Source organism: Carassius carassius, chromosome 7 (assembly GCF_963082965.1).
Source record: "Carassius carassius chromosome 7, fCarCar2.1, whole genome shotgun sequence".
NCBI classification, from domain to species: domain Eukaryota; kingdom Metazoa; phylum Chordata; class Actinopteri; order Cypriniformes; family Cyprinidae; genus Carassius; species Carassius carassius.
In genome coordinates, this window is record NC_081761.1 from 9,930,372 (window position 1) to 9,943,754 (window position 13,383).

The window sequence follows — 13,383 nt, forward strand, 5'->3', positions numbered from 1 at the left end:
CATTTGAATGTAGTATAGGGTACCAGCCACCTATTTCTCCCAGTCTGGAATCCGAAGTCGCGGTCCCTTCCGCTCACGCCTTCGTCCAGAGGTGCCGTCGCACATGGACCAGAGCCCGTGAGACTCTGGTCCAGGTGGGAGCGCGCACCAAGGCCAAAGCCGATCGCCACCGGTCGAGGCCTCCCGTATACGTCGTTGGTTCCAAAGTGTGGCTTTCTACCAAGAACATTCCTCTCCGATCCGTTGCTAATAAACTTGCTCCCAAATTTATTGGCCCGTTTTCTGTCACCAAGATCATTAGTCCGGTGGCAGTCCGCCTCAATCTTCCTCCAGCGTACAGGAGGATTCATCCCGTGTTCCATGTATCAAAAATTAAACCTGTATTTTTTGCTCGTATTAATCCGCCTGCCCCGGTTCCCCCGCCGCCGCGGCTCGTAGACGGGGAACCAACCTATTCGGTCAATCGTATTCTGGACTCTAGACGGAGGGGACGCGGATTCCAGTACTTGGTGGACTGGGAAGGTTACGGTCCGGAGGAGAGAAGTTGGGTTCCTGCTAGAGATATATTGGATCACTCTCTTATTGATGATTTCAATCAACAGGTACAGGAGGCTGGGAACGTCAGGGGACGTTCCTAAGAGAGGGGGTACTGTCACGGTGCATGGATCGGCTGTGTTCTCAGGTCCTGTGATTTGGTGTCTTTCATGTGGTTACATCATGCTCATTGGAATCAGCTGCTAATCAGTCCCCGCACCAGGTGTCTCACATTACCGTCAGCTACATATACTCACCTCATTCTCTCCTTCCTTGTCTGATAGTTGTTCCGGATGTTGGACTGTCTTGTTGGGTTGTCTTGGTCTTGTTCGTGTTGGATTGTTTATTTCGCCGTTGATCGTCACTGGATTGTATTCATCACGGGAGATTCACGCCACGTCATCACCAGCCATCAAGCCACTGCGCCACCCAGCCGAGAGATAACATCATCACCCACGGAGTTCATCATTGTCTTCACGGAGTTTGTGTTCACCGTATTTGTCGTCAATAAATATATGTTCACACTGCTTTTGCTTCCTATCACATTCATTACCATCACACTAAAGCTACCTTTTTGAACAAGTAGCTATCTAACAAAGTATGGATATATGATATTTTTAAATCAATATGCTCAAGATTAATTAGCCTTGACATAAGTAGATTTTGTTTATTCATCAATGCAAATTTACTGCAACTGCTGCTATGCAAATTAAATGGGATGTGGATAATAAACAAAAACAATTAATTTGATTAGTTATATTAATTCATTAATTGTGTATTTATTTCTATGAATTATTAATGTTATTCTGCATTTATATAAATAAGCCTATATATATATATAAATATTATATAAGGCTATTATAAATAAATTCTATTATTATTATTATTATTTGTGAGTTGTACACTATTCATACATTGGATTCTTTTATTTATTACAGTTTTTCTTTCACTTTTGTAAAGTGAAAAGTTAATATAAATTGTATTTGATTGTTTTGATTTAGAGCAGTGAATAACTGCTATTAAAATATAATAGGGTATCACTGTTTATTACTGATTTTAAAGGTTACTGAACTCTTGAAATGATTTGGATATACAGTTCAAACAACACAAGATTGGCCCCTCTGTATTAATCGTGGCCCCTCTTGTGCCCCCCAGTTGAAAAAATCCTAGAATCGCCCCACTGTGATCAGACACAAATTACACTATACCGTTAAAAAGTTTGGGATTTTTTATGTATTTATTATTACTTTTATTACTTTTATTGGAAAGAAATGAATACTTTTTATTAAGATGCATTCAACTGATGAAAAGTGTTTATAAATGGCTACAGACAATTCTGCTTTGCCACTTTGAGGTCACAGGACTTAAGAAAAGACTGAAAAAACAAAGGTGGAAATGACTTTGAAAGTAGAGGGAAGGAAAGAAAGAAAAAGAAAAGAAAAGAAAAGAAAGAAAAAGAAAGAAAAAAGAAAGAAAGAAAAAGAACTATAACAGTAAAACAGTGAAAATTGCAAAGGGTTTGTGTTTGTTTGTGCATTTGATTCCAGTAATTTGCCTCATGTGGGTTGTGAGTTCTCGACTCTTTATTCAACATGTTTCTCCCTTCTGAATGCCAATGAGAAGTCTCATAAACATTCATTATTTAGAGCAGAATACAACTACAATTAAATTCAGGCAATCGTCTTAGACACTATTTAATCCAAGCGAAATCAGTTAACAGCTGTTTTGTCCTAGACAAGTTATTATTTGTTTAGGAAAATGTTTTTTATTTATTTATGTTTTTATTTTTTATTTTTTTATCATTTTGAAAATCCAAACACTGTAGTACAGATGGCATTAAACAATAAGTATAAAATTTCACACTGAATTTGTAATGAACCTGTATCTCAAGACTCAACAAAGTTTGTTTTCAAAGCCCTTGGAAACAGATTTAATCATATTTCACCTTCAAATCTCATTTTAAAACACATACTGTAAATGGTAAAATAAAGTGCAATGAATGAAAAAAAAGTACACGTGTAAAAAACAAAACAAAACAAAAAAAACAACCTGAGGGATGCTTGTTTTACACTAAAAACACGTTTTTAATAGTGGGCCAAAATTTATGAGCACAAAATACAGTGAAGAATGAATAGTTTTTTATGGCCCTCCTCAGATGTTTAGCTTCTCTCCCAGAGTTCATAAGCTTTATAAGACCTCTCTGCTTTTCCAAATGAGAGTAGAAGTGCCAGAGTAGTGAGTCCTAACCAAATCACTGACCTCATCCTTTTATGAAGATGTTCTATTTCATGGTAAATTTGATTCGAAAGCCTCAAAGACTGCCTCTGCCTCTACCCTTTCTAGTCAAACATTGATAGAAAATGGACAGAAAATAAAGAAATAAAAAGACAGAGAAAGGAAGATGTAGCAACATACAGAATGTCCTTACTTTTCTTCACAGAAAATAAATCAACTCCCCATGGACTCTAAAATTGGTGAGAAATAACATGGGAAGCGAAGGAAGAGAAAGACAGTGCTTGGGTTTCATCTCCTAAATAAAGATATTTAATATCCCAAACAAACATATTTGCATGTGTTCATCACTTCATGTTTATTTTAAATTATTGTCAAACTTATTTCATGAGCCAGTTTAATTTGAGTGTTCTAATCCCGGAGTTATGATGAAAAGAAAATCTAGAACATCTTGACCTCTTATATAACTGAATAATTTTCCAACCTCACAGCAATCTTACAAACACATTGCATAGAATTTATAAGAAAATATATCTTTGTTTTTGCTTAAGAAATCTTCTCTCCTATGGAATGCAAACACACATATAAATAAACAGTTATTTTGATGCTAAGCACCTCAGACTACTGTATATTAGCCCATTCTGTGTTACTCTAGAGTTTGCTATCCAGGTTCCTCCGTATTTTGAACATTTCTGAGGGCATATGTGGATATCTTCTTTCCAGACTTTTGTCATACAAAAAAATAAACTGAGTATTTGAACTCATGGTATACTTCAGTTATTACAGGCGTGATAACTTACAGGCATGTCTCTCGCAAGTGCAGAAAACTTCTGTCAAAATTCTCAAACGACAATGTTTCATATGTCATAATGAGGTGGATGACAGCCATAAACACAAGTGTTATTGGATTACTGCTGTACAATAAATGTGATAACCTCTTTGGAATTACATTTTTACATGAATGGCTCCTAATTGTGCGCATGTTGCTTATTTATTAGAACTGTTTTAATTTACCACCTTATTTATTACTATGGAATTATATTTTAGGAGCTATTCTTGCATTAATTAATGCTTTTTTTTTCAAATAAATCCAAATGGGTCAAAAAACGTTTCCCTACAGAACACTATAAAAGGTTATTCCACACTGGCAGTTTACTTTTAATTCACTCTTATTTTTTTTTCTTCTCTTTTTTTTTTTTTTTTTTTTTTGCAGAATCAACGCTCTAAATCATATTTTAATTTACCCAAGTGCAGTGGTCCATGGCCCGAAACAATTAAAACAATAAATAATTTAACAATGATGATTAATAATAAGCTTGCAGTATTGATTTTTACACTACATCATGTGGAGGGAATAAAAAAAAAAAGACACACCGAAACACACTTAAATAAAAAAAAAAAAAAAATAAATAAAAAACAAACATAACCATAGAGTTGGGAAAAGATTACGGCACCTCTTTTTGACCGGCAAGATCAATTTTAGTTAGGACCTAAGTACAATCCAACAACTGAAATTGGTTGATGACAGATAAAGAGTATAAAAAAAGGAGAAGAAAAAGAAGAAAACAAGATTATTTGTAACATTAACTCACTAGTACATGTAAACATGTCCATGAGACCTAAACAATAAAAAAGAAATTTTATCAAGCATTCTCAAATACAAAATTCTTAAAATAAACTTTCTCTTTTTTATTATTATTTATTAATGTTGTTATGTACATGGCATAAGTTTGTGCTTTTTTTCCAAAAAGAAACATCCAAGAGGAAAGTAAGTGTTTGTTTTATTTTCTGTTCATTATAGTGTCTTTTTGACCCAGGAAATAAAAGAGAGGAGAGGGTTCGTTCGATCAGTTTTCCCAGCGGAGTTAAGTCTTACTGCACGTGGAGGGAGAGTTACAGGTGATGTGCTTTACTAACAGTAGCAAAGGCACCTTTGTATCTTTAGAAAAACACACGTTCGTTTGCAGGTCGCCGTGTGTGTGCTCATTCACAAGTGCAGTCCAGCGTCCCAGCACACAATCCTCCACTGAGTCAGATGCTCATACAAAAATAAAAAAGAAAAAAAGGAGGAATAAAACACAAAAAAATAGAGAGGAAAAAAGAGAGTTTCTGCTCCATTTACAGATTGGGAAGATGCAGCTTCAACCTAGCCAAGATACGCCTAATGATTCCTGATTTCTGCTTGAGAGGACAAAGGGGAAGAGTAAGATGGGAAAGAGGACACATTGAAAGAGGAAGATAATAGAAAAGAAAAAGAGGAAGACAACCAGAAATGAAAAAAGGGAAAGAGTGATGTATGGTCAATGTGTGAAGTGGGGATGGAACAGACAGATACTGTAGACCAGTGGTCACCAACATTTTTAAGCCCAGGATCCATGACCTAAATATTGAAGAATTGATAGGAAAGTACATCTCAGCTTGTACTTCTAATATGAGGACTTTTATTTAGTATTTGAATTAGTGATACACCGATCATAACTGATTCAGAATCAGAATCAGATTTAAAAAAATAAATAAATACACCAAAACATCGGTAGGCATTTGCAATTAGAGGCCACCACTGCATCTTAATCACGATCCAAACAATGATGCTACACACGTTCCATGAACAGTTGTTTTTGATTTGAATTATACAATATACTTTCAGGATTTAAAGCAAAAACAGAATGGTCTGACTTCAGCCTTTTTTCTTTATTTTTTTGGCTACATAAAAAATTTGCATGAAACAAAAACATCAGGTCTGAATGATACGCAAATTCACTCTCTGACAGCAGGTGGCGCTTACTTCAGCATCTTTTTCTTCAGCATCTTTTACCTCTGTTAACGTCCTTTATGTTATACTTTTCTTTGTCACTGTCACAGTAGCTCCCAAAAATAACAGAAAATTAAGTAAAAAAATACAGTACAAAGAATGGAGAAATGTAAAGCATTTTTGTACTTTATTTTACTGTTATTTTTTTGGGTGATAAAGATGTACCAGTCGATCGCAATCAATGTGTTGGAGACCCCTGCGAGTGACAGACAGATTGACAGATGGACAGACGGACGGACGGACGGACGGACGGACGGACGGACGGACAGACAGACAGACAGACAGACAGACAGACAGACAGACAGACAGACAGACAGACAGACAGATAGATAGATAGATAGATAGATAGATAGACAGACAGACAGACAGACAGACAGATAGATAGATAGATAGATAGATAGATAGATAGATAGATACTAGACCGACCAATGGATAGGGATATGGACAGCTTGATGGATGGGTGGATAAAAGAAAGGCTCAACAGAAATGTCTCGAGAAAGAAAAGCGGTCACAGAAAGTAGAGGAGGAAGGGGAAGGAGCAGGAGTGGAAAGGTGAAGGAAGGCCTTTCTGGTGCTGGGTGGTCCATGGCCCACCCACCTTTCTCAGCTCCAGAGACACACACTGTTGGTGGTCTGGCAGGTGGAGGAGCTCTCTGCAGGAGACAGATACAGTTTGCCGCTGGGGCATACACACACCTCGTACACAGTCTGTTTGGGGTATGTGGTCCCTGGACCGAGCAAATGGTCCACGCTCCCATGTGGAAGATTTCCAAGACGGATTGAGTTTGCGTTTAGAAAGATCTGAGAGGAGGAGAGGCGAGGAGAGAAAAGGGGAAGAGTAAAGAATACAAGAAGACAGACGTTATAATCAAATACTTCAGATGAATCAATATAACAGTAATTTAGGATTAAGTTGTATTTGCTCATATAAAAATAACACACTGATGAAAGGCTCTATCATTATGTGAGCCCAACCCTCTACACTGCGAGTAAATCACTTGCATATGGGACTAAAACTTCACTCTGGGTGACTAAATGATAACTAATATTAGCCAATGGCTAATAAATACTCGCCAGTGTGTGAGTTGGAGGCTAAGTATAAGTTTAGCACATACATATTTTCACTCGCCGAACACTCTGACTGAGCACTTCAGAGTTTCACTCTCCATCAAAGGATTTGTACTGTTTTTCAGTTAATCTGAAATGGATGTGCAATGCACCTGTATTTGAGGTATCGTAAACTCTAGTGTGAAGAAACACGACTTGCCGTCACTTTGTCTCACTCAGACGCAAAGAGAGAGAGAGAATTGACGCGCTGCATGTAAACAATATTCTTTGATGTATTTTCCTGTCAAAATAACGACGCTCCCTTGGACTTCTTCAGCTTTTAAGAACTGCTGGGTTCTCCGGTACTGGGCGGAGCTAATGCGCAAACGGCAATATCATTGGCTGCAAACTTCAATCCCTGTTTTGATTTCAGCAAATCAGTTTGAGCGAACTATTCATTAATCCTTAGTAATCCTTAGTGTGTTTTATAATTCTTAATAGTATAATTCGTATCATTATTATCTTACCAGTAGGCCTATTTGTGTATTTTTTTCCTCAAGGTTGTTTTTTTTTTTTTTTTTACAGAAACACTGAATGACCAAAAAAGCACCACCCCCAGTCTAGTAATGTTCATTTAAAATAACTAATATGTATGGAGCCCCGCACAAGACATGCAGAAAAAAATATTAGGCTAAATCGTGTGCACGATATATTAATTCGTTCCCTCAATGTACTAAAACATGCACGATTACTATTGCGTTCCCTCTATTTACTATTCCATTCACTCGATTTATAAATTGTGCGCACAATTTTCTAATTCTTTCCCTCGATTTGCTAAATCGTCCGCACGATTTAGCAAATCAAGGGAACACAATAGTAAATCGAGGGAATGCAATAGTAATCGTGTGCACGTTTTAGTACATTGAGGGAACAAATTAGTAAATCGTGTGCACAATTTATACATTTTTTCATGCATGTCATGTGCGGGGCTCCAAAAATATGCATTCAAACATGGTTATCAAGTTTATTTCTAATCACTAAAGTTCTATTATTAAATAATACAATAAATTATTATAATGCTTGACTGACTGATGTAAAGAGTGTACTTTCAGATATTTAAAAAAACTTTGCCATTTTACAAACGTTTATTTTTATATATGTGTGTGTGTATGTCTGGCGAGTGAACTAAAAAATGTACTAGCCAATGGCGATTCAATTGCCAAGGTGTCCGTAGAGGGTTGGCGCAATACACAGTTAAACAATGTTGTCCTGAATGTCCTGAAAAACATGTATATGTGCGTGTGTGAGTGATGCTTAGCGTCTCCCCAACACCATTTTCCAACTTCAGAGGACCCCCACAGACTGTTCACTGAGTACAGTATGTGATGCTTATTGCACAAAAGGCCAGTACTTTCCCAGTTTTGCTCAATGGCTGGCATTACACAGCTTTCAGAAGTTAAGATTCACGTGAAAATAACATATTACAAAGAAAATGCAAATCTAAAAAACAAAATGACAATTCGGGAAAACACAACAACAAATCTGAAAACAGAATAAGACAGAAAACACAATGATAAATCAGACAAACTGAAAGGGGTAGGATTAGTTCGAGACAGCGCCATTGGTGTGAGAATAGATTACTCATCGCTGACTTGATGAGACATATGTCAATCAAAGTATACAGGAAGAACAGCATACTAGTGGTAGAAAGTTTGGAGATGGTCTTAAAGTAGCACAGTTTAAATCTATTGTATGAATTTCCCTTAATATGGAATAAAAAAAGCATGTACAGTTACAAAACTGTAATAAAAACTAGTTAACGCTAATGGGAGAGTGTTTCCAATACAGTGTCTATGGGAGTGACAGTAAATTTGACATAGTTCTCTCTTCTGATCTCTCTCTCGCTTTCTCTTTTTTTATAAGTCTTGAAAACACAATAGTGCCAATTTTCTTTTGTTATTTGAGCAAATGGTAATGAAAAAACAACAACAACACCAACAACATCAAACAGGTGGAGGTGTGTTAAATTGGAATTTTTTGTGGGGCAGAGATAATGTAAAGGGGAGAATATAAATACAAAATATTAAGAGTTGAACAGTCTTTTTAATAGAAAAAATAAACTGGAATTGAGTTATATCAAACAGCATTAAGTGTGCTTTCACACTAGCACTTTTTCTTCCGACTGGGAGATTCTTCCCAGTCTGCTCGTCCTCCAGGTCCTCTCGTTTTCCGAGTACCCTTTCCTGTTCCTTCCCTTTGTTTGTTTATTTTTGGACTGTCTTTTTGGTTTTGACCTTGGCTTGTTCGACCACGATTTGGATTATCCCAATTAAGACATCTGCTATTGGATCTCTCGCTCTCCCTGTGTCTCTCTGGGTACACGATCGTCACAGAAGGACTCCATCACCGAGATCCAGCGGTATGTCTGTTCATATTTCCTCCCCAGTCACCGAGCGGGAGAGGAATGGTTTCGAGGGTACTCGCCTGGTCATGTTTCGTGGGACCAGGGGAGGTTGCTCAGGAGTCAGTGGTCGAGAGGAGGTCCGGCATCATTCTCCACTATGGCCCCCCGTCGCCCCTGGGTTCGGGAGGAACGGATGGGAGCCGCCGTCTCACCATTGTGGACGGAGAGGGGAAAAGAGGCGCAAGTCTGCCGATTCAGCGCCGCTGCACAAGATGGCCGCCAGCCCAGTGCCGCCGCACAAGATGGCTGCCAACCCAGCGCCGCTGCGCAGAATGGCCACCGACCCAGCGCCATTGCACAGGATGGCCGCCAATCCAGCACCACGAGGCAAGATGGAAGCCAGCCCAACACCACAGCACAAGATGGCCACCAGCTCAGCGTCACGAGGCAAGATGGACGCCAGCCCTGCGCCACAGCACAAGATGGCCGCCAGTCCAGAGCCACTGCGCAGAATGGCCGCCGGCCCAGCACCACTTCCCATGATGGCCACAGGTCCAGCGACACTACACAAGATGGCCGTCAGCCCAGCACCACGAGGCAAGATGGACGCCAGCACAGTGCCACAGCACAAAGTGGTCACCAGCCCAAGATGGCCGCTGAGACGTTTTTGGATTATTTCTCCATGCTGTCAAAGATCCTAGAGATTCCCAGGAGTGTTCACGTCACGTTTGCTGATCCTGAGACTGTTCACGTCACGTCTGCTGAGCCAGCACCACAGTACAAGATGGCCACCAACCCAGCGCCACTGCACAAGATGGCCGCCAGCCCGGAGCCACTGCAGAGGATTGCAGCTACAGTGGGCTTTCCTGAGTTGGGTCAGGTTCCCGTTGACTCTCCAGAGTTGAGTCATATTCCCGTTGACCCTCCAGAGTTGAGTCAGGTTCCCGTTGACCCTCCAGAGTTGAGTCAGGTTCCGGTTGACCCTCCAGAGTTGAGTCATATTCCCGTTGACCCTCCAGAGTTGAGTCATGTTCCCGTTGACCCTCCAGAGTTGAGTCAGGTTCCCGTTGACCCTCCAGAGTTGAGTCAGGTTCCGGTTGACCCTCCAGAGTTGAGTCATATTCCCGTTGACCCTCCAGAGTTGAGTCATGTTCCTGTTGATCCTCCAGAGTTGAGTCAGGTTCCTGTTGACCTTCAAGAGTCGAGTCAGGTGCCCGTTGACTTTCCAGAGTTGAGTCAGGTTCCGGTTGACCCTCCAAAGTCGAGTCAGGTGCTCGTGGACCCTCCAGAGTCGAGTCAGGTGCTCATGGACCCTCCAGAGTCAGGGTTAGTCACCGTTGACCTTCCAGAGTCAGGGTTTGTCACCGTCGACCTTCCAGAGTCAGGGTTAGTCACCGTTGACCTTCCAGAGTCAGGGCTAGTCACCGTTGACCTTCCCGAGTCAGGGCTAGTCACCATTGACTTTCCAGAGTCAGGACTAGTCACCATTGACCTTCCAGAGTCCAGGCTAGTCACAGTGGGCCTTCCAGAGTCCAGGCTAATCACCGTTGACCTTCCAGAGTCAAGTCAAGTCACTGGTGATCTTCAAGAACAGAGTCAAGTCACTGGTGATCTTCAAGGACAGAGTCAAGTCACTGGTGATCTTCAAGGACAGAGTCAAGTCACTGGTGATCTTCAAGGACAGAGTCAAGTAACCGGGGATCTTCATGAACAAAGGCAAGTCACCATTGATCTTCATGAACAAATACATGTCACCAATGATCTTCATGAACAAATGCAAGTCACCAATAATCTTCATGAGCAGAGTCAAGTCAGCAGTGATCTTCTGGAACCCAGTAGAAACACCATGGGAGTACCAGAGTCTCGTCATTTCTCTGTTGAACTATCGGAGCCTCTCCACGTCTCTGCTGAACTACCAGAGCCGTTCCAAGTTTCTGCTGAACTACCAGAGCCTCTCCACATATCTGCTGATCTACCAGAGTCTCTCCTCGCCTTTGCCGAACTTCCAGAGCCTGGTCACGTCTCAGTCGAACTCTCTGAGCACCCGACTGATCCTGTTGTGGCCACGGAGGCTAAACTTAACTTGTTCATGTCCTTTGTTTCAGACTTGCCTAATCAGACTTGGCCTCCTGTTCATTCGATCACATGGATGTGGTGGTCTTCTGCTCCGCCCTGGGGGGCGTCTGGTTCGGCCGCACGGATGTGGTGGTCCTCTGCTCCGCCCTGGGGGGCATCTGGTTTGGCCGCACGGATGTGGTGGTCTTCTGCTCCACCCTGGGGGGCGTCTGGTTCGGACGCTCGGATGTGGTGGTCTTCTGCTCCGCCCTGGGGGGGCATCTGGTTTGGCCGCACAGATGTGGTGGTCTTCTGCTCCGCCCTGGGGGGCATCTGGTTCGGCCGCTTAGATGCGGTGGTCTTCTGCTCCGCCCTGGGGGGCATCTGCTTCGGCCGCAAGGATGTGTTGGTCTTCTGCTCCGCCCTGGTGGGTGTCACGTGATGTCCTTCTTGGACTTGTGTTTTTGTGTTTATTTTTTTTTTGCTCTTCTGTCTGTGTCTTTCTTTCTGTTTCCTCCTATGGACCTGGCCCTCCATCCCTCCCCCTGATCCTCCGCCGGTCCTCCACCCTCCTGGACTCCTTGTTTTGTGTTGCACTCCTTTTGTCTCTGTTTTCCCATTTTACCTGGTCGTCTTGTCTCTGTTTCCCCATTCTACCTGGTCCTCTTGTCTCTGTTTTCCCATTTTACCTGGTCGTCTTGTCTCTGTTTCCCCATTCTACCTGGTCCTCTTGTCTCTGTTTTCCCCATTTTACCTGGCCCTCCATCCCTCCCCCTTGTCCTCCGCCGCTCCACCTCCCTCCTGGTCTCTTTGTGTTTTTGGTCTTCCCTTGGGTTCGGGTGGAGCATCTGGCAGCTGCTCCGTGGAGGAGGGGGTAATGTCACGCTGTCTAGTCTCTATTTCCCTGGGTGTCCACTAGTGGGCTCACTTCCCCTTAGGCACTTCACCGTAGGCACTAGAATTCCTCTAGTCTTGTCCTGTCATCACAGTAATTGCACTCCTGTTAATTGCACCAGGTGCAGTCACTTTATTGGCATTAGCCTCCCTATAAATACCAGTCTTTTCCTGTTTTTTGTATGGAGTCCTTACCCTTCATGTATCCAGCATTCTCGTTCCCCGAGATTCTTCCCAGTCTGCTTGTCCTCCGAGTCCTCTCATTTTCCGAGTACCCTTTCCTGTTCCTTCCCTTTGTTTGTTTATTTTTGGACTGTCTTTTTGGTTTTGACCTTGGCTTGTTCAACCACGATTTGGATTATCCCAATAAAGACATCTGCTATTGGATCTCTCGCTCTCCCTGTGTCTCTCTGGGTACATGATCGTCACAAAGGTTTGTTTGAAAAAAAAAAAAAAAAAAGTTTAGGTTTAGTAAGTTAGTTTTACTAAAAAAGAAAGCCCCGGGACATAAAAGTGCCCAAACTTGAAGAAACATCTAAAATGCAATATGATATTAAAAATGCTTGCTGTGTAAGATTATGATACTACAATCCTGGCGCATGAATTCCTCCTGAAGGACACAAACTTAATTCCCAGATATGGACCTGGAGAGAGAACATCACCAGGGACATAAACTACATTTCATTAAAAGCCTGTTTGCCCTTTGATTTATAAATATTTTGATTAATATATTTATCAGTTCCATAAAGTCTGTTGGCTCTGACAGCTAGGAAAGGCCAAATAATCTTTACCATAACTCACACGCTGTGGAAGAGTGACAAAAACAAAGGAGGAAGAGAGAGAGAAAACGGCAACAAGGAAGAACTAATTACTGTAAGTAATGGTATCTGAGGTGTGGACAGGGCATATCTCTATAAACATTTGCACAAACAAGCCCCATGATGCTTTGCTGTCAGCAGGACAACAAAGCCACTTTCCCTATCCGTTGCTTACTTTGTTTCTCATTGTTTGTTTCTCTCGCCTTTTGCTGCGTTTTTAATTTTGCTCTCTCCAAGTGCCCTGCAAGCTTTAATATAACACTTACATAAAGTGAACTTGATTTTTATACAATCAACATGCGCACAGAGTCCTCAGATGAACTTCCGTATATGATAGATCTCTTTGGAGTTGAATGCAACCAGCATTAAATATGAAAAAAGACATTTTAAGAATTCTATTTGTTTGTTCCTCTTAGTAGAGTAATATCAGGAAAATCTGTAGGAGAACTAGCACATATAATTAGGATCAATGAATATCCTTGGTGGATAAATTAATGCAAACATGTTTGTGCAGAATAGGCAATGGACATTTGGGAGAAATAAAAAAGGGACATATAGAAACAGAACAACAATAACAGCAACAACAC

The 13,383-nt window shown here is 41.2% G+C and overlaps 1 protein-coding gene across 1 annotated transcript in view; it reads right to left on the bottom strand.

Annotated features, from left to right (window-relative positions):
- Positions 1–6,012: 6,012 nt before the first annotated feature.
- The window catches only part of LOC132143510 (zeta-sarcoglycan-like), a 340,116-nt gene continuing 332,745 nt past the window's right edge, over positions 6,013–13,383 (bottom strand). The window contains exon 8 of the mRNA XM_059553779.1: positions 6,013–6,379. Within this exon, the coding sequence (XP_059409762.1) occupies positions 6,182–6,379 (198 nt within the window). The 3' untranslated portion in view covers positions 6,013–6,181. The remainder of the gene's footprint in view (positions 6,380–13,383) is intronic.